The sequence below is a fragment of the Pristis pectinata genome, chromosome 8 (assembly GCF_009764475.1).
Source record: "Pristis pectinata isolate sPriPec2 chromosome 8, sPriPec2.1.pri, whole genome shotgun sequence".
In the NCBI taxonomy this organism is placed as follows: Eukaryota; Metazoa; Chordata; class Chondrichthyes; order Rhinopristiformes; family Pristidae; genus Pristis; species Pristis pectinata.
The window spans coordinates 40,570,274-40,590,454 of NC_067412.1; the positions used below are offsets into that span (position 1 = coordinate 40,570,274).

At 41.2% G+C, this 20,181-nt stretch overlaps 1 protein-coding gene across 4 annotated transcripts in view; it reads right to left on the bottom strand.

Annotated features, from left to right (window-relative positions):
- Positions 1-2,106: 2,106 nt before the first annotated feature.
- ints1 (integrator complex subunit 1) overlaps positions 2,107-20,181 on the bottom strand; it is a 116,565-nt gene continuing 98,490 nt past the window's right edge. For all 4 annotated transcript variants that reach the window (XM_052022403.1, XM_052022404.1, XM_052022405.1 and 1 more), the window contains exons 42-48: positions 19,242-19,369; positions 14,502-14,614; positions 13,370-13,483; positions 10,545-10,615; positions 8,946-9,037; positions 3,679-3,788; positions 2,107-3,112 (exon numbers count right to left, since the gene is read on the bottom strand). In XM_052022403.1, the coding sequence (XP_051878363.1) occupies positions 2,997-3,112; positions 3,679-3,788; positions 8,946-9,037; positions 10,545-10,615; positions 13,370-13,483; positions 14,502-14,614; positions 19,242-19,369 (744 nt within the window). In that variant the 3' untranslated portion in view covers positions 2,107-2,996. The remainder of the gene's footprint in view (positions 3,113-3,678; positions 3,789-8,945; positions 9,038-10,544; positions 10,616-13,369; positions 13,484-14,501; positions 14,615-19,241; positions 19,370-20,181) is intronic.

A 20,181-nucleotide genomic window follows, 5' to 3' on the forward strand; every position in this document is an offset into this window, starting at 1 on the left:
ACGGTAGTGGCTAGTGTGGCACAAACATCTGCAAGTTGTCAGACATCTGCTCTGACAAAAACATACATTGAAAATGTTGCTCCAATGTTTTTTTGGACGACTCTGCAATCTCATCTGGGTCACGTGTCGGTCAGCAAACAGAGTTGTTTTGTATTGTGGATTTAGAGTCCAGGCCACCCTTTCACAGATGCCAAACACCATAATTCAGATATGACTGCAGGTCTGAGCTCTGGTCACTCACAATGCAGTGCCAATCTAGACGGCATGGTAATGTAACAGTTAGTGTAATGCTATTACAGTGCCATCGACCTGGGTTCAATTCCTGCTGCTGTCTGTAAAGGGTTTGTACGTTCTCCCCAGGACTGCGTGGGTTTCCTCCGGGTGCTCTGGTTTCCTTCCACATTCGAAAGGTGTACAGGTTAGGAGCTGTGGGCATGCTATGTTGGCACCGGAAGTGTGCCGACACTTGCAGGCTGCCCCCAGCAGTCTCAGTAATGCAAAAAGACGCATTTCACTGTGTGTTTCGATGTACATGTGACTAATAAATATCTCCCACCTGAAACTAATGGAAAATGAAAGGAAGGAGGAGGAAGAAACATTTGACACTATCTTGGGTAGCTTCTGAAGCAGGCTGAGTATTCACCATCAAACAATTACATATTGCATTTATATATCCCTTAACTCTTTATCATAGAGAAAACATCCCAAGGCATGACACAGGATTTATTATCAAAAAAAATTATACCAAGCCATATATAAAGGAATTAAGGCAAAAGACTAAAGTTTTGCCAACAAGGTGAGTTTTAAAGAGTTTCAAGAGGAGTTGAGAGAATGCTAGAGTGCAGGGCCTTGGAAACTGAAGGCATGACTGGCAATAGCAGAGTGATTCAAGTCAGGAATGATCAGGAGAAGCAATGTGAACTTACGAGGCTGTGAAGGAAAATCAACAAAAAACTACAGATACTGGAAATCAGAAGTAAAATCAGAAAATGCTGGAAACACTCAGGCAGCATTTGTAGAAAAAGAAAAAGTTAATGTTTCAGGTTGAAGACCCCTTGTCAGATACTGCCTGGCCGATAGAATAATATTTTCTGTTTTTATATCAGGGCTTGAAGATAGCACAGACATAGGGAGGGGCAAGGCCAGGGAGGAAACCAAAAATAAGAATGTTTGAACTTGATTCATCAAGGGTGAAAGATGAGAAAAATTGCAAGGAAACAATGGATGGTTAACACGTCAGAGAGTAATTCATAGGAGGGAGGGGAAGTGCTTATTTGTGGGCAGATTTGGGTATTGACTTAAATAAAATGTGATAATTCGTGAAGGAAATGAATGATTGTAACATTAATGCCTCAGTGACTGTATTCACATACCTTCACATTAGAATGAAACACATTGAAGGCCACAGGCCTATTTTTGTGTTGTACAACTCTATGACACAAGACCATAAGAGATAGGAGCAGAATTTTTTTTCTATTTTTTCAACCCCATTCTCCTGCCTTCTCCCCATAACCCTTAACCCCCCCCTACCAATCAAGAACCTATCAATCTCTGCCTTAAATACACCCAATGACTTGGCCTCGATGGCAATGAATTTCACATATTCACCACCCTCTGGCTGAAGAAATTCCTCCTCATCTCAGTTTTAAAGGGATATCCCTTTATTCTGAGGCTGTGCCCTCGGATCCTAGGATCTCCTACTAATGGAAGCATCCTCTCCATGTCCACTCTACCCAGGCCTTTCAGTATTTGATAGGTTTCAATGCGATTTCCAACCCCACTCCACCCCCCCCCCCCCCAAATCTTTCCCAGAGACATCAAACGCTACTCATAGGTTAAGCCTTTCATTCCGAGGATCATTCTTGTGAACCTCCTCTGGACCATCTCCAGGGCCAGCACATCTTTCCTTAGATATGGGGCCCAAAATTGCTCACAATATTCCAAATGCTCATAGCATTTGACATATTCAAAACAGAATGTATGATTCAGTTATGACAAGTATTACAAGCTTCAGAGCCTCTTTATCACTTACAATGTTAATTCCCAAGAATTATCTCCAGTCGAAATACTTTGGAAAACCACCTGGAAGTGCACTGCCCAGCAGTTTTACCTCCTGTTGCTGATAAACTCTCCTGCTGATTATTCGGACAGTTTACCTGCTCAATTTCTTTCACAACAGCAGATAAAAACATATAATTTTTTTTGTCAAATATTGATTTTATATTAAAAAAATTCTCAACAAAAGTACAATGCTTCCACAGAACATCATGGAACCACGATGCATGTGGGTCCTGATGGTTGAATCACACAGCCTCATGCATTCATGAGATCTCATCCAGTCCATAGAGTTGTCCCAAGGAGCCGAATGGAACAGATAAGCTCTGATGGCTTGAGTTCAATTATTTTCCCATTTTAAATAAACCCTATTGAGCCCTGGTTACAACAATGATGGTTCAGTGGCTAAATGGCTGGCTATGCATTTTAATCCACAAGCCTCACCTTGAGGTACACTGAGAGGTTAGAATCCAGCTCTGTGCCATGTTTCTTGTTGGACTGGCAAACCTCCTGGCTGCTCAGAGTTTCACAAAATGACTTCTGCTTTTCCTGACATTTAATTCGGGGGCATTTCAATTAAAATAGGACAAAGGGTCATGCAATGTGTGCATGAGCAACAGCAAGAAAAAACTGGAAGAGAGAAACTGAAAGATTTGCTGTAGTTCATTTTTATGCACCACCTCATCATAAAGGTCCTCACATGATGAACTGAAGTGCAGTGACCATGGTTATGTAGGAAAATCCATGTTCAAATCCTCTAATTCTCATTAGTTTCTGTTCTGGGGAAATACTCTTGAGCAGCCTTATCCTGAATAGTTTGACCTCTTCACGTGGAAGATATCAGAGGTTAAGTGACATTGTACTAAAAGTACTTCGGCCAAGTCTTCAATCAATATTTTTTTTCTGTAGCAGTAAGGCATCACTTTTACAATGCTCAGTCTTTAAGTCGTGGCTTCCATGTGTAGAACCTTCATTGCTTCTGCAATCTGTGGGCTTGTGTCGAGCTGGCTATACATCCCAACCAAAAAGGCCTTGTGCAAGAGAACACCTGCATGCTCTGTGAACAAAGCAAGTGACAAGAATGAGTGACTGTCAGAAGTAAAACAACAGCAGCACTACTATCCAGGTCAAGGCAAATAAACTTCTTAATAATTGCATCATAATCAGTAACACATTTAAGGAACACCATGATAATCTAACAGATATTACTGAGCATTCAGACCTGGAAGATCTTCAGTCTGCACAGTTAGTCAATCTCTGTACTATTTTAAATTGGTACACTGCAGGCCTTGCAAGAGCTAAGGAGGGTTATGAAGAAACCAAGAGGTTCCCAAACCTCTTTTACCACCTACTGTGTGTGTGTGTGTGTGTGTGTGTGTGTGTGTGTGCGTGCGTGCGTGCGTGCGTGCGTGCGCGCGCGCGCGCGCGCGATGCTCTCTGTGATTAATTTGAACCAGGCAACAGATCACTGGGTAGAGACTGATTGAACATAGTCATACCTTCAGTCAAAAAAGGATGGTGAATTTCAGTTAGCAGGGATTAATAAAGAGAAGTGGATCAAGTGTAAACACTTGCCAGATAATAAACCAAGCTCGAGGTTTGTACGAGACACATCAGCTTTACCTTGGCAGAGTAGTGTGTAATCGGGAAGATACTTCAGAGCCGTCTGCACCACGTCATAATTTCCACAGCCAAGACAGTACATGAATGTTGGGAGAAAGTCAGCAGCAACACTGGAAGGAGAAACCAAAGTTAACTGTGTTGGTTTGGGGGGCAGTCAGGGGATGTGTGGGTGAACATTTTGTACATGTTCTGGAGCAGTATCTTCTAGCTGAGACGGACTCAAAACACAGTGTGAAGACTCAGAGGGACACTGAACCTGAGGAAACATCTGTGATTTTAATGTGACAATGTAGACACACAGAGTGCAGATAAGAAAAGTACAACTTTAGCACAGTGCTGAAGTCAGGAAATCAATTCACAATGGGAAGGAGGTACTGCTTTGTGCCCTCAGTATTTGTGGTGGTTCATGCAACCTTCAAGCAGCAAGTATTTATATTTTGCAGAGTGATTAGTGCAATTCTGTGTGTTTTATTTTAAAACAGACAGCAGATTGGAAATAACACAGATGTTTTAACTTTAGTCACAGGGTTGTGCAGCACAGAAATGGGCCCTTCGGCCTACCATGTCCACACTGACCTTTCTGGGCAGTAAAGAAACTAATCATCAGTTAAAAATAAATTTAGTTTGAAGTGAATGGAGTCAGAAACTTATGGAATACATGAAATACTCTTTGATTGGAATGGTAACATAGATGAACTGTTGTGTCTGCAGCATGGGAGAGTTTGTGAGGACCAGTGAGACTCCAGTGACCAAATCAATAACAAGTATGGGCATCTTGAGGAAGTGTGGCTTATAGGAGCTGCGTCTGAATTGTAGACATTACGATACATCAGGAAAGGGGAAGTTACATTGATGGGGTTGATTCTAGGAGGCAAACACCTCTTACGTTAGGTAGAAGCCTGGATTTGCACAGTATTTAGGGACAGAAGGGTATGACTGTGCATCAGTCAGGTTTGGGGGCACACAGGACATAGTGATGCAGGATTCCTGGCCTTTACAGAGTATAGATGGGGTGGTAAAGGAAAAAAGAATGTGACAAAGGTAGAAGGCAAGTGTGACCAGGGAGGGAGGTGGGGACCTGAGTACTGGGTTTCAGGACATCTCCTCTAGGCTGGAAAAGAACTTGGAGTGAGAGGATTCAGATGCTTGAGTCTGCGTGTGCACCAACGATATAATCACAAACAGGAATAAGGTTCAGCTGAGAGACTGAGAGTCAGGGATTAAATTAAAAAACAGCAACCCTCAGATAATGAAACTAATAAAGGGTGGGGGCAGGGTTCAGGTGAAGGCAAGGCAGTAGGTTTTTCTTTTCCTTTAAAAGGTTAAAGCCACAGAACAAAGTAGGAATTTTGGCAATGATTAGCAGAGCAAGACAAAGGGTGGAGAGTTTAATGTTAATGGTGCATCAGTTTAGAAAAAAAAAATCAATTAAAAGAAAATAGCATTAAAAGTTAAAATTAAAGGCACAAAGCACTTGTAAGAAAATAAACAAAATAATGGCACATATAAAGACAAATGGGTTGGAAGTGGATAATAGAGGGACCTGGTTGGGAATAAAGTGTTCCAGAGAATGTGATGTTTAGAAAGGACAGGCAGAATAGAGGAGAGGAATTGGTGTGTTGATTGCCCTAATAAAGAATAACATGGAAGTATTAATGAGGAATTAATATGAACATATTAATAAGTATTAATGATCTGACCTAGATGAATGTCAAGTAGAATCATTATGGGTGGAAAGAAGAGATTACAAGGGTCAAGAAGAAAAATCACTGATTGGAGTGGTATACGTGTCCCCTAACAATAGCAACACAATTGGAGAGAGAACTAATTGAGACATAAGGAAATACTGCAGTGATGGTAATATAATAAGAAAAGGACTGAGAAAATCAAATTGGCAAAAATTTTGAAGTCAATGGAATCCATTTGGGGCAATTCTCTGTAACAATATTTCATGGAACCAATATAGGCAGTCACCTTAGACTACCTTGTGGAAGAGACAGAGTTAATTAATACCATAACTGTAAAGGATCTTCTTGCAAAAAGTGGTCATGATAATGATATAAACTTTGCATATAGTACAGGAAAGACACAGGTCAGTTGGAAACTAGAATCTTGAACTTTAATAAAGCCAATTATATAGATCTGATGGATGGGCTGATTAAGGTAGATTGGAAAATTAGATTAAAAAATTTGCCAGTAGATTTATAATGGCAAGCACATAGAAAAATAATTCAAAATTCCACATGAGTGTGCATTCCATTGGGAAACAGAAGCTCCATGAGAAAAGTGGATCATGCACAACAAATGAGACTAAGGATAATATTAGGTTAAGAGGACTACATTGCCAAGAAGAGTAGCTAGCCTGAAGATTAGGAGATTCAAGGGCAAATTGCCAAAAAAATCAATAAACAGGGAGGATAAATTATCAAAAAAATATTTTAAACGATTCTAAGAGCTTCTAAACTATGTAAAAAAAAGAATGCATAGAGAAAATAAATGAGACATTATAATATGGAAGAGATTTGTTGAAGCATTAAACAAGCAAACATTTTGCTCCCATATTCATTCCTTAAAAGACAATAAATGAGTGGGGAATAAGAGTCTAACTGCAGTAAGGAACTTAAACAAAAAAGTAATAAGCTAAACAGAAAATACTGGAGAAATTAAAAGGGACTAAACTGGGCTTGGCAGGCTGCATTAACAGAAAGTGAATGTGTCCCTCAATTTTGGAAGAGTCCCATAGACTGAAAAGCAGCAATTGCAATACTGCTATTTACGAAAGGAGGAAAAGAGAGCAGAAGGAATTATAGACCAATTAGCTGTTGGTTAAATTATGAAACCCATCATTAAGGATTAGGCACAGCACATGTTGAAAATAACAATAGGATTGGGAAGCTCCCACATAATTTTGTGGGGAAAATTGACAAATCTAATAACTTTCTTGAGGATGTTTTCAATGGTGGATAAGGGGGAACCAATGGATATAGTGCATCTCAACAGAAACTTGATTAAAGCAATGCATGAAAGGTGATTACACAACGTAAGGGCTCAGAGGATGGGATAATTTAACAATGATAAGAGGACTGGTTACAAGTCAGAAAATATAGAATAGGAATAGAGTCATTTTCACACTGAATAGCTTGGTTATGTGTTGGTCTCTCGATGATGGGGCCTCAGCTATTAACAATTTTATGAATGACATTGGAGAAAAGACAAATTTGCTAATACTAAGTTTGAGGGAAAGTGAGCTGTGAGGAGGACACAAAGGAAGGCAGATTGGTAAAATTAGTTAAGTGACTAAAAGGTGACAGATGGAGTATAATGTCTGGTTATGAACAGAAAACCAGAATACTTCATGTAAAATAGTACAAAGCTAGTAAACACTGGTGTACGGAGGGATCTCAGTGTACTGGTTCACAGGTGCAGAAAGTATAGAATAAAGAACACAGGGAGGGCAAACAGTACATTGGCTTTCATTGCCAAAGAGTTGGAAAACAAAAGTAAGGAATGCTTTCTGGGATTGTACAGGAAAACTGGATGTGCAGTTTTGATCCCCTTACTTACAGGATATAGAATCAGAGCTGCATAGATTCACTACCTTGATTCTGGGCATGAGTGGATTACAAAACACAACTTTACAGGACAGATGGAGGCCCTTCAGACAAGTATATTGTGCCAGCCAAAAATGGAGCTGCTTAGGTACTCCAGCTTCCCAGCTCCAGTCCATAGCCTTGTGGGTTACAGATCTTCCAATATAGTAATGACGTGGACTCAAATGCCAATGATACCAAAACTGACAGTGCTATTGACAGTTGGTAAGAATGTTCTAAGCTGCAGGGAGATATCAATAGACTGAATAGCTGGAATATAAAATGCCACAATCATGGAATCACGTCTGTAATCACAGAAACATTTATGTTCCCACCCAACTTCTGAATCTCTGCATGATACCCAAGAGACCTTGTCAGATTGGCCTATACTCTTTTCAGCTTGGAGAAATGAGGAGCAATCGCTTTGGGAGAAAGATTTGGAGAGGGTTTCACCACATAAATGCCAGAAGCCGTTTCTTGTCTCGAATCTGGAATTAGGGGTCATAGTCTCTGGACAGGAAACTGTCACTTGGGACTGAGATGAAGAAAATTTTCTTTAATCCAAAGGGTCATATATCTTTGGAATTTTCTATCTGATTGGATAGTAGATGCTCAGTTATGTATGACTGAGATCCACACATTTTTCGAAATCAGAGGAGTCAGAGAATATGGGAACTAAGCAGAAAAGTGGTTTTGAGGTACAAGATCAACCACAACCTATTGAACTGCAGGCCAAACCCAACAGGACACAGAGCCTACTCCTGCTGATGCTCATCAAGCATCTACAACTTGAGCTGAGATACAACAGGCCTCTGGTAATACTGGAGCCATTAGTATCAGCATAGCACTGCAAGAATGACCAATTCCTTAAGAATGCCTCAGCCTGTCCAAGAAGGCACAGAAAAAGGGATAAATATGACATACTCACTACTCTTTTGAGAGACTTTAAACTAGGGCGTCGTCTGGTCTCAGGTGGATAAAATAAAGTCCACAGCACAATTGAGAAGGAACAAAGTAAGAGCAGTAAGCCATTAGGTCTGCTGAGCTTGCCCCTGCTATTCAAGCAGATTATCATGACCTGCGACCTAATACACATACCTGGCTTTTCTCCATATGCTTTAATACTGCAGATCAACAAAAACTTAAGATTTAAAATTAATTGACCTACTATCAAATGCTCTTTGTGGAAGAGAGTTCCAAACATCTACCTTCTCTTGCACATAGAAGTTATTCCCCAAAGCCCAAGCCCAAATTTGTGGACTGTATCCCCTAATCCTAGATTCCCTATCCAGTTTCTCTTTATCTGCTCCATCAGCATCTCTAATATCATGAAAACTTAGATCAAATCCCCCTTTAATCTTCTAAATTCCAGTGAATACAGCCTTAGATTATGTAGTCTTTCTTTACAATTTAATGCTTGGAGTTCAGAAGAGCAGAAGAATTCTTCCCAGTCTCATGGCAAATAATTAGCTGACACCACCAAAAGAAAACTGACCGTTATCTCATGTCAATTCGTGGGTGATTTCTTTGAGAAAACTGACAGCCAGATTTCCTACACTGCAACTGTAACCAAACCTTGAAATGTTATTCTGATGCTGTAAAGTATTTTGGGTCACTGAGATTATGATAGGTATGGTGTACATGTCCATCTTTGACAAGTTCACATGCTCCAGTTACCGTGGATCGTGCTGGATACTCCTCAAAGCCAAGACAAATGCAGTGTTCCGGGAAAGTTCCTCAGGGGAACTCATCAGACGTTGGAGATCATTCTGTGAGAAATAAGCAAACTTTTAGTACAATAAACAGCACACGACATTGTGAATGGTGCCAGATGTCAACTTGCCAAATGAATATTTAGTGCTTTGTGCTAAGAGGGCTGTACTTGAAGGCTCAATGAATAATGACGTTCCCTCTCACATCAATACAATTGGCTGGTAAGGCTTGAGGTGGGGATAGTCATCAATCTGTTTCCTGTGACTCCAGTTAGTCAGATCTCCCTGGTGATCACAGGTGAGAGCTACAGAACATGAGGCAGCCAAAAACATCTCAAAACGCAACAGGTAAGGAAGAGCTGTGTACACATATGCACTTCACCGGCAAGTTCTATAGATACCAGCTTTCATATGAGCAGAGTACCCTTCCCTGCAAATTAAAATGTGCAGGCAGGAGAGCTTTTCTCAAACTGCTTAAAAAAAGTGTACTTCATGGTAAATTTGGAAAGTGCTCTGAGAGGGCTTGTATCTGAAAGTAATTCAAACCTGGCTGAACTCTACACAGCCATCAAGATCTCCACAGGCAGTCATCAACCCAAGGCTACAATGTTCTGGTAACTTGAGGTTAGATTTTAAATGGCATTAATATGCAACCACATACAGCACAGGCCAGAGTTATAATGCAGGCTAAGAATCAGAATACTCTAAGTGTTTCTTTAATATACAATCTGCTCCACTATCCAAGCTTTTATTACTACTCTGACAATACATGAGGAAGCAATCAAAGCTTGTACATAACCATTTCTCGGCTCGGATAACGGTGAGTGGCTCTGTCAAAACCACCATGGTCCTTCAGCTAGAATGGTTCACAGATGAGACATTTCACCTACAAAGATGGATGAGGTTTTCTCCTTGGAGTAAAAAAGGTTAAGAGGAGATGAACAAAATCATGACAATTTTAAGTAGGGTCAATAAACAAAAACTGTTCCCATTATCAATGGGGTCAGTGACCAGAGGACTTGGATTAAATTGGTGTCAAAAGATTTGGTGAGGGGGGGAGGGGGGGGGTGACATGGGAAAAGACAAAATAGCTATTATCTGAAATAGCTATGGTGGATCTAGATTCATAAGGGAAATGGATAAATACTTAAAGGGGAATAAAAAATTCAGGCCTATGGGAAAAGAGCAGGGTGACAGGACAGTTCTATTAAAGTATGACTAGACTCAGTGGGAAGAATAATTCCTTACACACTGTAAAGTTCTCTAATACTAACTGTGATGGCTCAGAATTCTCCTCCAAAGGCAATACTGCTGCCTCATTTACATCTCACCACTGCTGCCAGGGCAAATCCATCAGCTTCAATATTTACAATGGCTTTTTCTTGAAGGCTGTGTACAGACAATTCACAGCTAGAGACATTATTAGCTGCAATCAAAACCAGTCAGTTCCACTTGTTAGCAGAGTGCAGGGCATTATACAGTTTTGGTGCTAATTAAATGCTGCAGGCAAACTGAGGCCGAGTCTTGTTTGCTTTGAGACACAATTAGTTTATTTTCTACTTACAGCAAAGAAAGAGAGGACCTCGACTCGACGCTTTGACATCTCGTCAATATCGTTCAGGACTTCCAGAGTGTCTGAGTGGACAAATGAGGACACATTAGGCATCAAACTTTCAGAGTGCTCACTGACCTACATGGGCTCCCAGTAAGAAAGTGTCAAAACTAAAATTCTCTTCTTTGTTAACAAATGCCTCCATGGCTTCAGCTCTCTCTCTAACCTAACCTCTCACTAGAAGCCTCCAAGTTATCTGCATTTTTCCAAGCTGGCCACTTGTGCATCCCCACTTCAATCACTCCACCACATAAACTGAAACACCCTGCCTACACTTTTCTCTCTTATCTGTCTGACTCTCTCCTTTAATGCTCCTTAAAACTTCACATTTTAACAAATCTTTGATCACTTGTCCAAATGTTTTGTTAAATAAGACCCAGCATCAAATTTTGCCTGATAATGCTCCTGACATGTTTTAACTACATTAAAGGTGTTATACAAATGCAAGTTGTTTTTGTTTTGTAACACAATGGATTTGCAAGGAGGAGAACTCAAGTATGGACGGGTGTTCAGAATCAACCTGGTCCTTACTGACAAACAGCAGACAGATTAGCAGTCTCAGTAACAGTCCTAGCCACAGAACAACAGCAACTACGGTCAGACCTACCCAGCCCATGGGGTTGTGACATAAGGGAAACAGCCAACAATGAGGAAAGCAGAGGGATTATTTGCATCCATCCCCCCTTTATCACCATCCCAGCTCTAAGCCCAAGTTTGACAATTTCAGGAAAGAAGTGTTGAAGATGACATCAAAGTTAGTTAAGCATTGCTGGTGGCTCTATCCCAATCACCATGTAAAGAACTAATTGAAATTTCTTCATGCTAAATGAAACTGAAAACACTCAAACTACACATAATAGTCTCTATATTAGTCTCTCTATGACAGTTTTGGGTGAGAGATAGGGGGACTGGAGGGGATCTGAGGGGAACTTTTTCCACATGGAAGGTGCTTGGCATCTTGAATGAGTTGCCTGAAGAGCTGGTGGAGGCAGATACTCTCACAACATTTAAAAAGCATCTAGTACTTGAACTACTAAAGCATAGAAGGCTACAGACCTAATGTGGGTAAATGGGATTGGTGTAGATAGGTACAATGGGCAGCATGGACATGGTGGACTGAAGGGCCTGTTTCTGTGTTGTATGACTCTATGACTATCTGATTGGTGAGTAGAAAGGGTTTTAATCTGAATGGTTCAATCTAAAAATAATAATGACTTGGATCCTATGCAACCTGCAGTCAGGAGATCTCCAAGTCATTCAGAAATATATAAAAAAGCTAAGTGTCTTTTTTTCATAAAAAAAGGTCTAGATGTTCACTCTTTCCTCTTGGTTGGCAAACATTTCCCACTGGCCTAAATCAAGACAATGGGCATGTCTCCCGGTCCAACCTTGACATTAGTTTTACATGGAATCCCTCGTGCTCATGCACATGTGCCTGCCTCTAACAAGAGCAAATTGAGGAGAGGGAGGCTGGGGCAGCAATGGTAATCTAAAGAATCCTACAGCCCATTATATTTTGCACGGCTCTTTAAAGACCTCTCTGAAATGGCAGATAGAGCCAGCAACAGACCTGTCCCCACTGGTACTATAATACAATGTTATGGTGACAGATCTGGACCCACCTGTACTGTACACCTGCATCTCAAACTGGATGTGGACCCAGATTTCGACTCAGGACAGGCAGGGCCCATGAGTCTCCATTCTCCAGCTGACCATCTGGTGGACCCCAGCAGTTGGGGGCATTGGGGGTTGTCTAATCTCTGGTCTGTAGCCACAGACTCCACTGTGCCTCTCCTGGTCCACAACATGCTTCTTCTAGACAATATCTCAGACCACTCCTTCCAACGAGGTGGGGGCTCCTGGGGATTCCCATGGACTGACAGCAACAGTATAGCTGGGCCAGACAGACCCACATAGACTCTGTAGGGATGCCAAGTGCTACGTGGGAAGCCGCACATACATTCTTATAGGGCAGTATATGACTCCAGAACCACAGGCTGTCAACCCCAGATCTAAAACTATAAGAACATAATAGGAGCATCAATAAACCACATGGCCCTATCATTAAGATCATGGTTAATCATTGTTCACTCTCACACCTGATTCCCTTTCAAATGAAATATCTATTAGTTTCACATATTTTATGCTTTTTTTGGGATTATGGTATCACTGTTGCTTTTATCCAAGTGAGTGGAGTGTAATCCTTCACATGGAGATAATAGGAGTAGCAATAAACACTGGCCCTGCCAGCAATGCCACAGGTTTGGAATGCTCTTAGGATTAAGCAGCAAGATACTTGCTACGGGATACCCAGTCTCTGACCTGCCCTTGTAGCCACAGTAATGACTGGGTGTCCACAGCCCTTTAGGGCAAAGAATACAACTGATTCAGTGTTGAGTAAAGATATTTCTCCTCATCTTCATCCTAAATGCTCTACCACTTAACCTACTACTTTTTCTATACTTTCATTGGAAATAATTTGTCAGCTTTTGGTCCGTCACTTTTGAGTTCTTATTCTTTTCAATTATGTGAAGACCCATCCTATTCTCACTCTCTAATTACGAAAGCCCTCATCTCCCAGTAATCAATCTCACACAGCATCAACGTTCATCCTCTACGATGCTTAGTCCTTCTCTTAGGTATAGAGATTAAAATGACACCACTCCAGTCAGGTTGCACAAAGCCCTCTATTTCATACTTCGTTATGCATTTAGTCAGCTTCCTCTCAGGTCCAATGGGTGTGGTAGAGGCTATGTTTAATTCCTCTGTTCTCTTACCTTCTAGAGCACGTGCCCTTGCAATCTTTTGAAGAAACGGTGCCACTTCGGCTGAGGTCAATGGTGTTGTGGCAGAGAAACTGACCAGTGGGAGCGAGCTTGTTGTTTCTTCCTCTGAGAGAATATGAGACAGAGAGAGTGAGAGAATATCAGAGAGAGAGAGAGAGAGAGAGAATGAGAGAGAGAGAGAGAGAATGAGAGAGAGAATATGAGAGCAAGAAATGTAATTTAAACATGTGGTTAGAAATTGGGGAGGACTCAAACAGAAGCTCGTTACTAGTTTGAAGGACTCAGCCAGTCAAATCATTACAGACTGGCTAGATGCAGCTTGCACCTGTAATGTTACAAGTTGAGTTTCCCCTTTTCTCATTTCTTGTGTGACATTAGCTTGAATGCATACTGTCATGAATACTGTAGGCAGACATAAAAGTAAAAAATGCCAGAAATAGTCAATAGATCAGAAGCATCTGCGGGAGAAAAAAAAATTAAGATTTCGGATCAATGACCTTTCTGAACTGATAAAAGATCATTGACCTGAACAATTAATTCTGTTTGTTTCCTCACAGATGCTGCCTGACTTGCTGAATATTTCCAGTATTTTTGGGCTAACTTTTCACTTTTTAATTCGTGGCAGACTATAGTTTCATCTTCTAAGTAGGAATAACATTCAACTCTTTGCAAGATCTGCTGGCACCTGATTTCCAGCTGCCCGGCAGGGAGAACATAGTCAGCACCTCTCCACAGAACTGCTGCAAAGGGATGATTCTGGCCATTATCTTGATATTATTACATTGTTATGTGTAGGAGCTTATTGTACACATATTAATTGCTGTGTTTTCCTACATTAAAGCAGTGACTAAGCTTCAATAAATGCTTAATTGGCTGTGAAGCTCTTTTCATATATTTTGAAGGCATGAAAGGTCCCATATAAATGCAAGTTCTTGCTTTATGAATTCCTGTAGTACAAACATATTCATATCTTGCAGATTTTTCAAAGGAGTCTGGATTTACACCATCATAGCAGAGCTGGGGTTTGTGACAGAAATAATCTGACCTCAAAACCTTCCATTCCTTCACCACAGCTTAAGTTTATAAATTTAATTGGAATATTGACTGGCAGAATGGTACTCACCGCCATCCTCATCCTCTACATTCTCTTCAATGAGCCCAGTCCGAGTTGGGAGTGTTAAACCAGCCAGCAAAGACTTAAGCAGGGCCATCTCTGGGTATTCCCTTGACAGATAACTACAGAGCGCATCAAAACAAAGAGAATGTTATTGTTTTAAAGAAAATTTGCATTTCAGTAGTGCTTGTGGGCGACACACAGTTCAGACTGACAGCATACAAGAAATGATAATAGTTATGGAGGGTCACAGATGATCAATTTTGATCTTATTGAGCATGTTCAAAGGACTTGCTCTTATTTCAAGTCCTTTTTAAACAGTCTGGAGGAAAACACACTGAATCCTGATAATTTTTTTGTTGCTCTGTGACATTGGAAAGGTATTATTAATTTGTGGGATGTAAACATTGCTGGCAAGGCCTTTATTTATTGCCCTTCTCTGATTGCCCTTGAGAAGGTGGCACAGCCTACGTATGGATCACTGTAGTCTGTGTTGTTGGGAAGGGAGATCCAGCATTTAGACCCCGTGACCCAAGTTAGGATGGTGCGTGACCTGAAAGGGGAACTTGTAGGTGGTGATGTTCCCATCTCCTGCCTGCCTTTGTTCCACTTGGTGGCAGAGATTGTGTTTTGGAGGGTGTTGTAGAAGTATTTACTGGAACTGCAGTGCACTTTGTAGATGGTGCACATTGCAGCCATGATGCAGCTGTGGTGGAGGGACTGAATGTTTAGGCTGGTAGATGGGGTGTCAATCAAGTAGGTGAATTTGTCCTGGATGGTGTAGAGCTTCCCAACTGTTATTGAAGTTGCAAATAATATTCCAGCATTTTCTTGATGCACCTTGTTGATGGTTGAAAGGTTTGAGCTGTCAGAAGGCAAGTCACTTGCTGCAGAATACACAACCTTTGATTTGCTCTTATAATCAGGGCACTTACATAGCTTATCCAGTTAAGATTCTGGTGAATGATGATCTCCAGAGTGTTAATCTTGGGGGGAAGCTCATGACATAACATCAAGACAGTCAACGTCTAGCACTTGTGAATAATGTTACTTGCCATTAATCAGTGGATGTCTGAATATTGTCTAGGTCTTGCTGCATACAGGTATGGACTGCTTCACTGAATGAAAGGTTACCAATGGAATTGAACATTGTATAATCATCAGCAAACATCCCATATTCTGACCTCATGATGGAAGGTCATTGATGAATTAGCTGAAGTGGGCTGGTGTCAGATGTGCACTGGCTCCTGAGGGTGGGTTAATCAACTTTCAACAACCATAATAGCCTTCCTCTATGAGAGGTTTAAGTCCAGCCAACAGAGTGTTTTCTCCTTGACTTCCATTTTAGTTTCTTGATGTTAACCTCAGTTAAATGGTGCCCTGACATTAAGGGTGGTAATTCTCACCTCCTGGAGTTCAGCTCTTTGCTCCATATTTAGATGAGATCCAGGGCAAATTGTTCTGGCAAAACTCGAACCAAGTGAACAGGTTTTTGGAGAGTAAACGATGTTTGATAGCACTATTGACAATTCCCTCTATCACTTTGACAGTAGACTGATTGGGCCATAAGTAGCTGGATTTAACGTGGTCCTTTTTTTTGTGGACAAGATATACTTGGGTAATTTTACACACATTGTTAGGTGGATGTTACTGTTGTGACTGGAACAGATTGGCTAGAGGCACAGTTTTTTAAATTTATTCATTCATTTGTTGGGCTGTCATTGCTGGCAAAGCCATTATTTATTGCCCATCCTTCACTCAGCAGAGTGGATTTCTGAGCCACTTCAAAAATCAACCAAATTGCTGTGTGTCACATATCATTCAAACAAGATTAAGGACAGCAGATTTCCTTACCTCAAGGACTGGATGGGTTCTCACAATAATCTAATAGTCTTGTATTCATTGTTATTAAGACTAGCTTTTTTTTATACATAAAAAAGGTTAATAACCTACTGTTGAAATTCAAAAATAACCCTGCAGATTCTGAAAATTGGAAATAAAAACATAAAACACTTAACAGCTCTGATGGAAGGTCTTTCTCTTTATATGGGTGCTGCCTGAGTTTCCAACATTTTCTGTTTTATTAATAACCTATTATGTCCAGTTCCCATGGTAGGACTTCAGATCAGCATGTTCTTCTGAGTACTAATGACTGTGCCACTGTAGTCACAGTTACCTTGGAGCGCACACCTCAAGCACCACAGCCAGGATGTTGCCTGGTCCCATAGTCTTTACATTGTCAAGTGTTCTTTGCTGTTCTTTGACACCATTGTGGAGTGAACCAAATTGACTAAAAGCTGGCTTCTGCAACGCTGAGAACTTTAGGAGGAAGCTGAAAACGGATAGTTCACATAGCACCTCTGACTAAAGATGGCTCAAGGATGCCAAGTTCTAAGCAGCCAAATTTGTTCCAAGTTTATTCCATTTAATGTGATGGTCATGCCACACAACCCAATGGAGTGTACCCTCAGTGTGAAAGCAGATCTGGTCTACACAAGGACTGCAAGTGATCATTCCTACCAATACTGTTATGGACAGACATATCTTCAACAGATAAACTGCAGAAATATATTGGCGTTGGGAAGGCGGCAGTGGAGTGGGACTAATTAAAGCTGGTACAGATTCAATGGCCCATTTGACTTCCCTCTGTGCTATCATCATTCCGTGATTGGTCAGGATGATTATTCAACACTTGCCACAGAATCACTGTGACTACCATATCCTTCAAGGTTCAGCCAGCTCAGACTATGGTGGTGGTCCCAAGATGCTTTTGCCAATGGACACTGAAGTCTCCCACCCACACAGAGTACATTCTGTGCCCTTCCTTTTGTATTTGTTCTAGGAACACTAATTCATCAACCGAAGGAGGACAGCAGGTGGCATCAGCAGGTGGTGCCCTTGCCCACATACGACCTGATGCCTCAAGACCTCACAAGCTCTGCAGTTCATGCTGAGGAATGCATAGAGCTATTCCATTACTATGTGTCTGTCCTTCCAGTGATACAGGACTTATCCAGGTACTGCAATGGAGGAGTCTGGGGCCTTGTCTGTAAGATATGATTCTGAATGTGCATGCTTGCTTGTCTAGAGTGTGAGACAGCTTTTCAAGTTGAGGCACCTGTCCCCAGATGTTCTCAGGGGATACCCTGCAAGGTTGACTGGTCTGCTGTGTCTGATTTCAGGCTGATAATGGGCAGTCAAGTTTGTTTTATTCTTGTTCTGTTTTAATACAGCAGCTTTTGATAAAAGTGAATGTTTGCTAAGCCACATTGCTGAATGCCAGGAGCCATTTATAGGCCAGCAGCTTAAAAGCAGCAGATTTCTTCCCTGATTAACATAATGATCCAGATAATTACAAATCTTTCTTTTTCAAAGGACTATAAGCTTTGCTTAATAAGGGCCACATTGGTTTCTGAAGTGTTGCAAATAATCATTTGTAATCATTGGGCTAAGTGTATTTGACCCCCTGCCAAACTTGTCACCATACATGATTTTAAGTGTCAGTGGTATTTCACACTCTATATTACCCTGAATTGAGTACAGGTAGTGGTCATGGTGAGCTCCATTCACAGATGGGAGCCGATGCGATATGATAGGGAGCCCATAAGGCGGCTTATGGGCTCCCTATCACATCGCAGTCAGTGAATCATATCCAGAAGCACGAGCAAGAGCCCTACATGATGTATTGTCCACCACACCCAAGCTCAGGAGCTTTCTTTCAGTCAGCCTCATCTTGCAATATACTGCCTACAATAATTTAGCAGGTACACCTCCAAGACACAAGAGGAGAAGCACCCTCATCACTAGTTGCTGTTGTTGCATGAAGTTAATTATTCATTGTTTTGTTACGAATAATTTAGAAAATCAATTTCAATGTAACCTAAGATTCTGACTGTGGTCCCTGAACAGTGCAAAGATAACCTTTGCCTATTTACCAATCCATTGAAGGATGGTCAATACAGCAAGGCTTTGGATATTATACCAGGTAAAGCTGAATGCAAGAAGCGGCAGAGTTGTGGACTCAGCTCAGCACGTCATGAAAACCAGCCTCCCCTCCATGGTCTACACTTATTGCTGCCTTGGAAAAGCAGCCAACATAATTAAAAGACCTCTTCCGCCCCAGACATTCTCTCTTCTCCCCCCTTCCATCGGACAGAAGATACAAAAGCCAGAAAGCACGTACCACTGGGCTCAAGTTCAGCTTCTAACCCACTATTATCAGACTCTTGAACAGACCTCTTGAACGATAAGGTAGACTCTTGACCTTACAATCTACCTTGTCATGGCCTTGCACCTTATTGTGTGCCTGCACTGCACTTTCTCTGTTATTGTAACACTATATTCTGCATTCTGTTATTGCTTTTCCTTTGCATTACCTCAATGTACTGATGTTATGAAATAATCTGTATGGATGGCATGCAAAATAAAGTTTTCACTGTATCCCAGTACTCGTAATAATAATAAACCAATTACAATTTCCTGAATCCCAACCTGGTCCCTCCCCCCCACAGGGAACCTGTAATCCATTTATTAATTGTTGCTTGTACATAACGAGACGCAACGATAAACTGTTCTTCATACAACAGTGACCAACTAAAAGCCAACCCATCCGATGATTCAAGACCTGAATGCATTTGGGATGGGTGAAAGAGATACTCTGGATTGACAATAGTCATTAATTATGTATTTTGTCTTAACCCCCATTTTCAGCCAGCCACTTCTCTTCAATAAAGCAAATTGGCTACTTACTGGAGAACATCTGAATGCTTCTGAAGAAATGGGACAGCTGCTGTTGCATTGAACGCTATAAACTTGTGAATAAAATGCACAAACTTATTGATGAAGGAAGCAAGCAGTCTGGAGTATTTTCCATAGTTCTGTTTAAAATAAAAGAACACAATTCTTTTACAAGCTGCATTCCAGCTGAGGCCCATTGCATTACATCACTATTAATCTCCTCCAGTTCAGTTCTAGTACTGTTTCACAGGAACTGCCCACTTTACAGTAACGTGATTGATAGCCTATTCATGTCTGAACTGTGACAACCTGTGCCCTCTGACTATTTAACTGGTGAAAGCTATTTGTTCAGTACAGAAGATTAAGGGGTTTAAAACAATTAAAGCAGTTGATTGCTTCTTTCTGCCCACACCATTTCCTCTGCTGGAGAGAGTCAGGAACAAAGCAGTATAACCTTACAATAGAGCTGGATGCCCTGGAGTAATGTTAGGAAGTCTTTTACACCAAAGGTGGGGAAATGTAGAACACTCTCACCCAGAAGGCTGTCAACTTCAAACTTCCAATCCCAAACTAACAACTTTTGTAAGCATACAAAGGGAAAGGATGCAATAGCACTAGAGAGGGTGCAGAGGAAGCTCAGGGGGATGTTGGAGAATTATCGTTGTGAGGAGAGGCAGGCTAGGCTGGGTTTGATTACTATGGAACAAAGAAGACTGAGGGGAGGTGTAATTGAGATATTGGGAGACTTGGATTGGATGAACAGGAAGAACTGTTTTCCACAGCAGAGAGTTATAGATTTCTCTCAGTCCACCAAGTCTGTGCTGACCACCAAGCACCCACTATACTAATCCTACACTAATCTTGTTTTATTTTCCCCACATTCCCAGCAACTCCCCCGATTCTACTAGTATCTACACACCAGGGGCAATTTACATTGGCCAATTAATCCAAC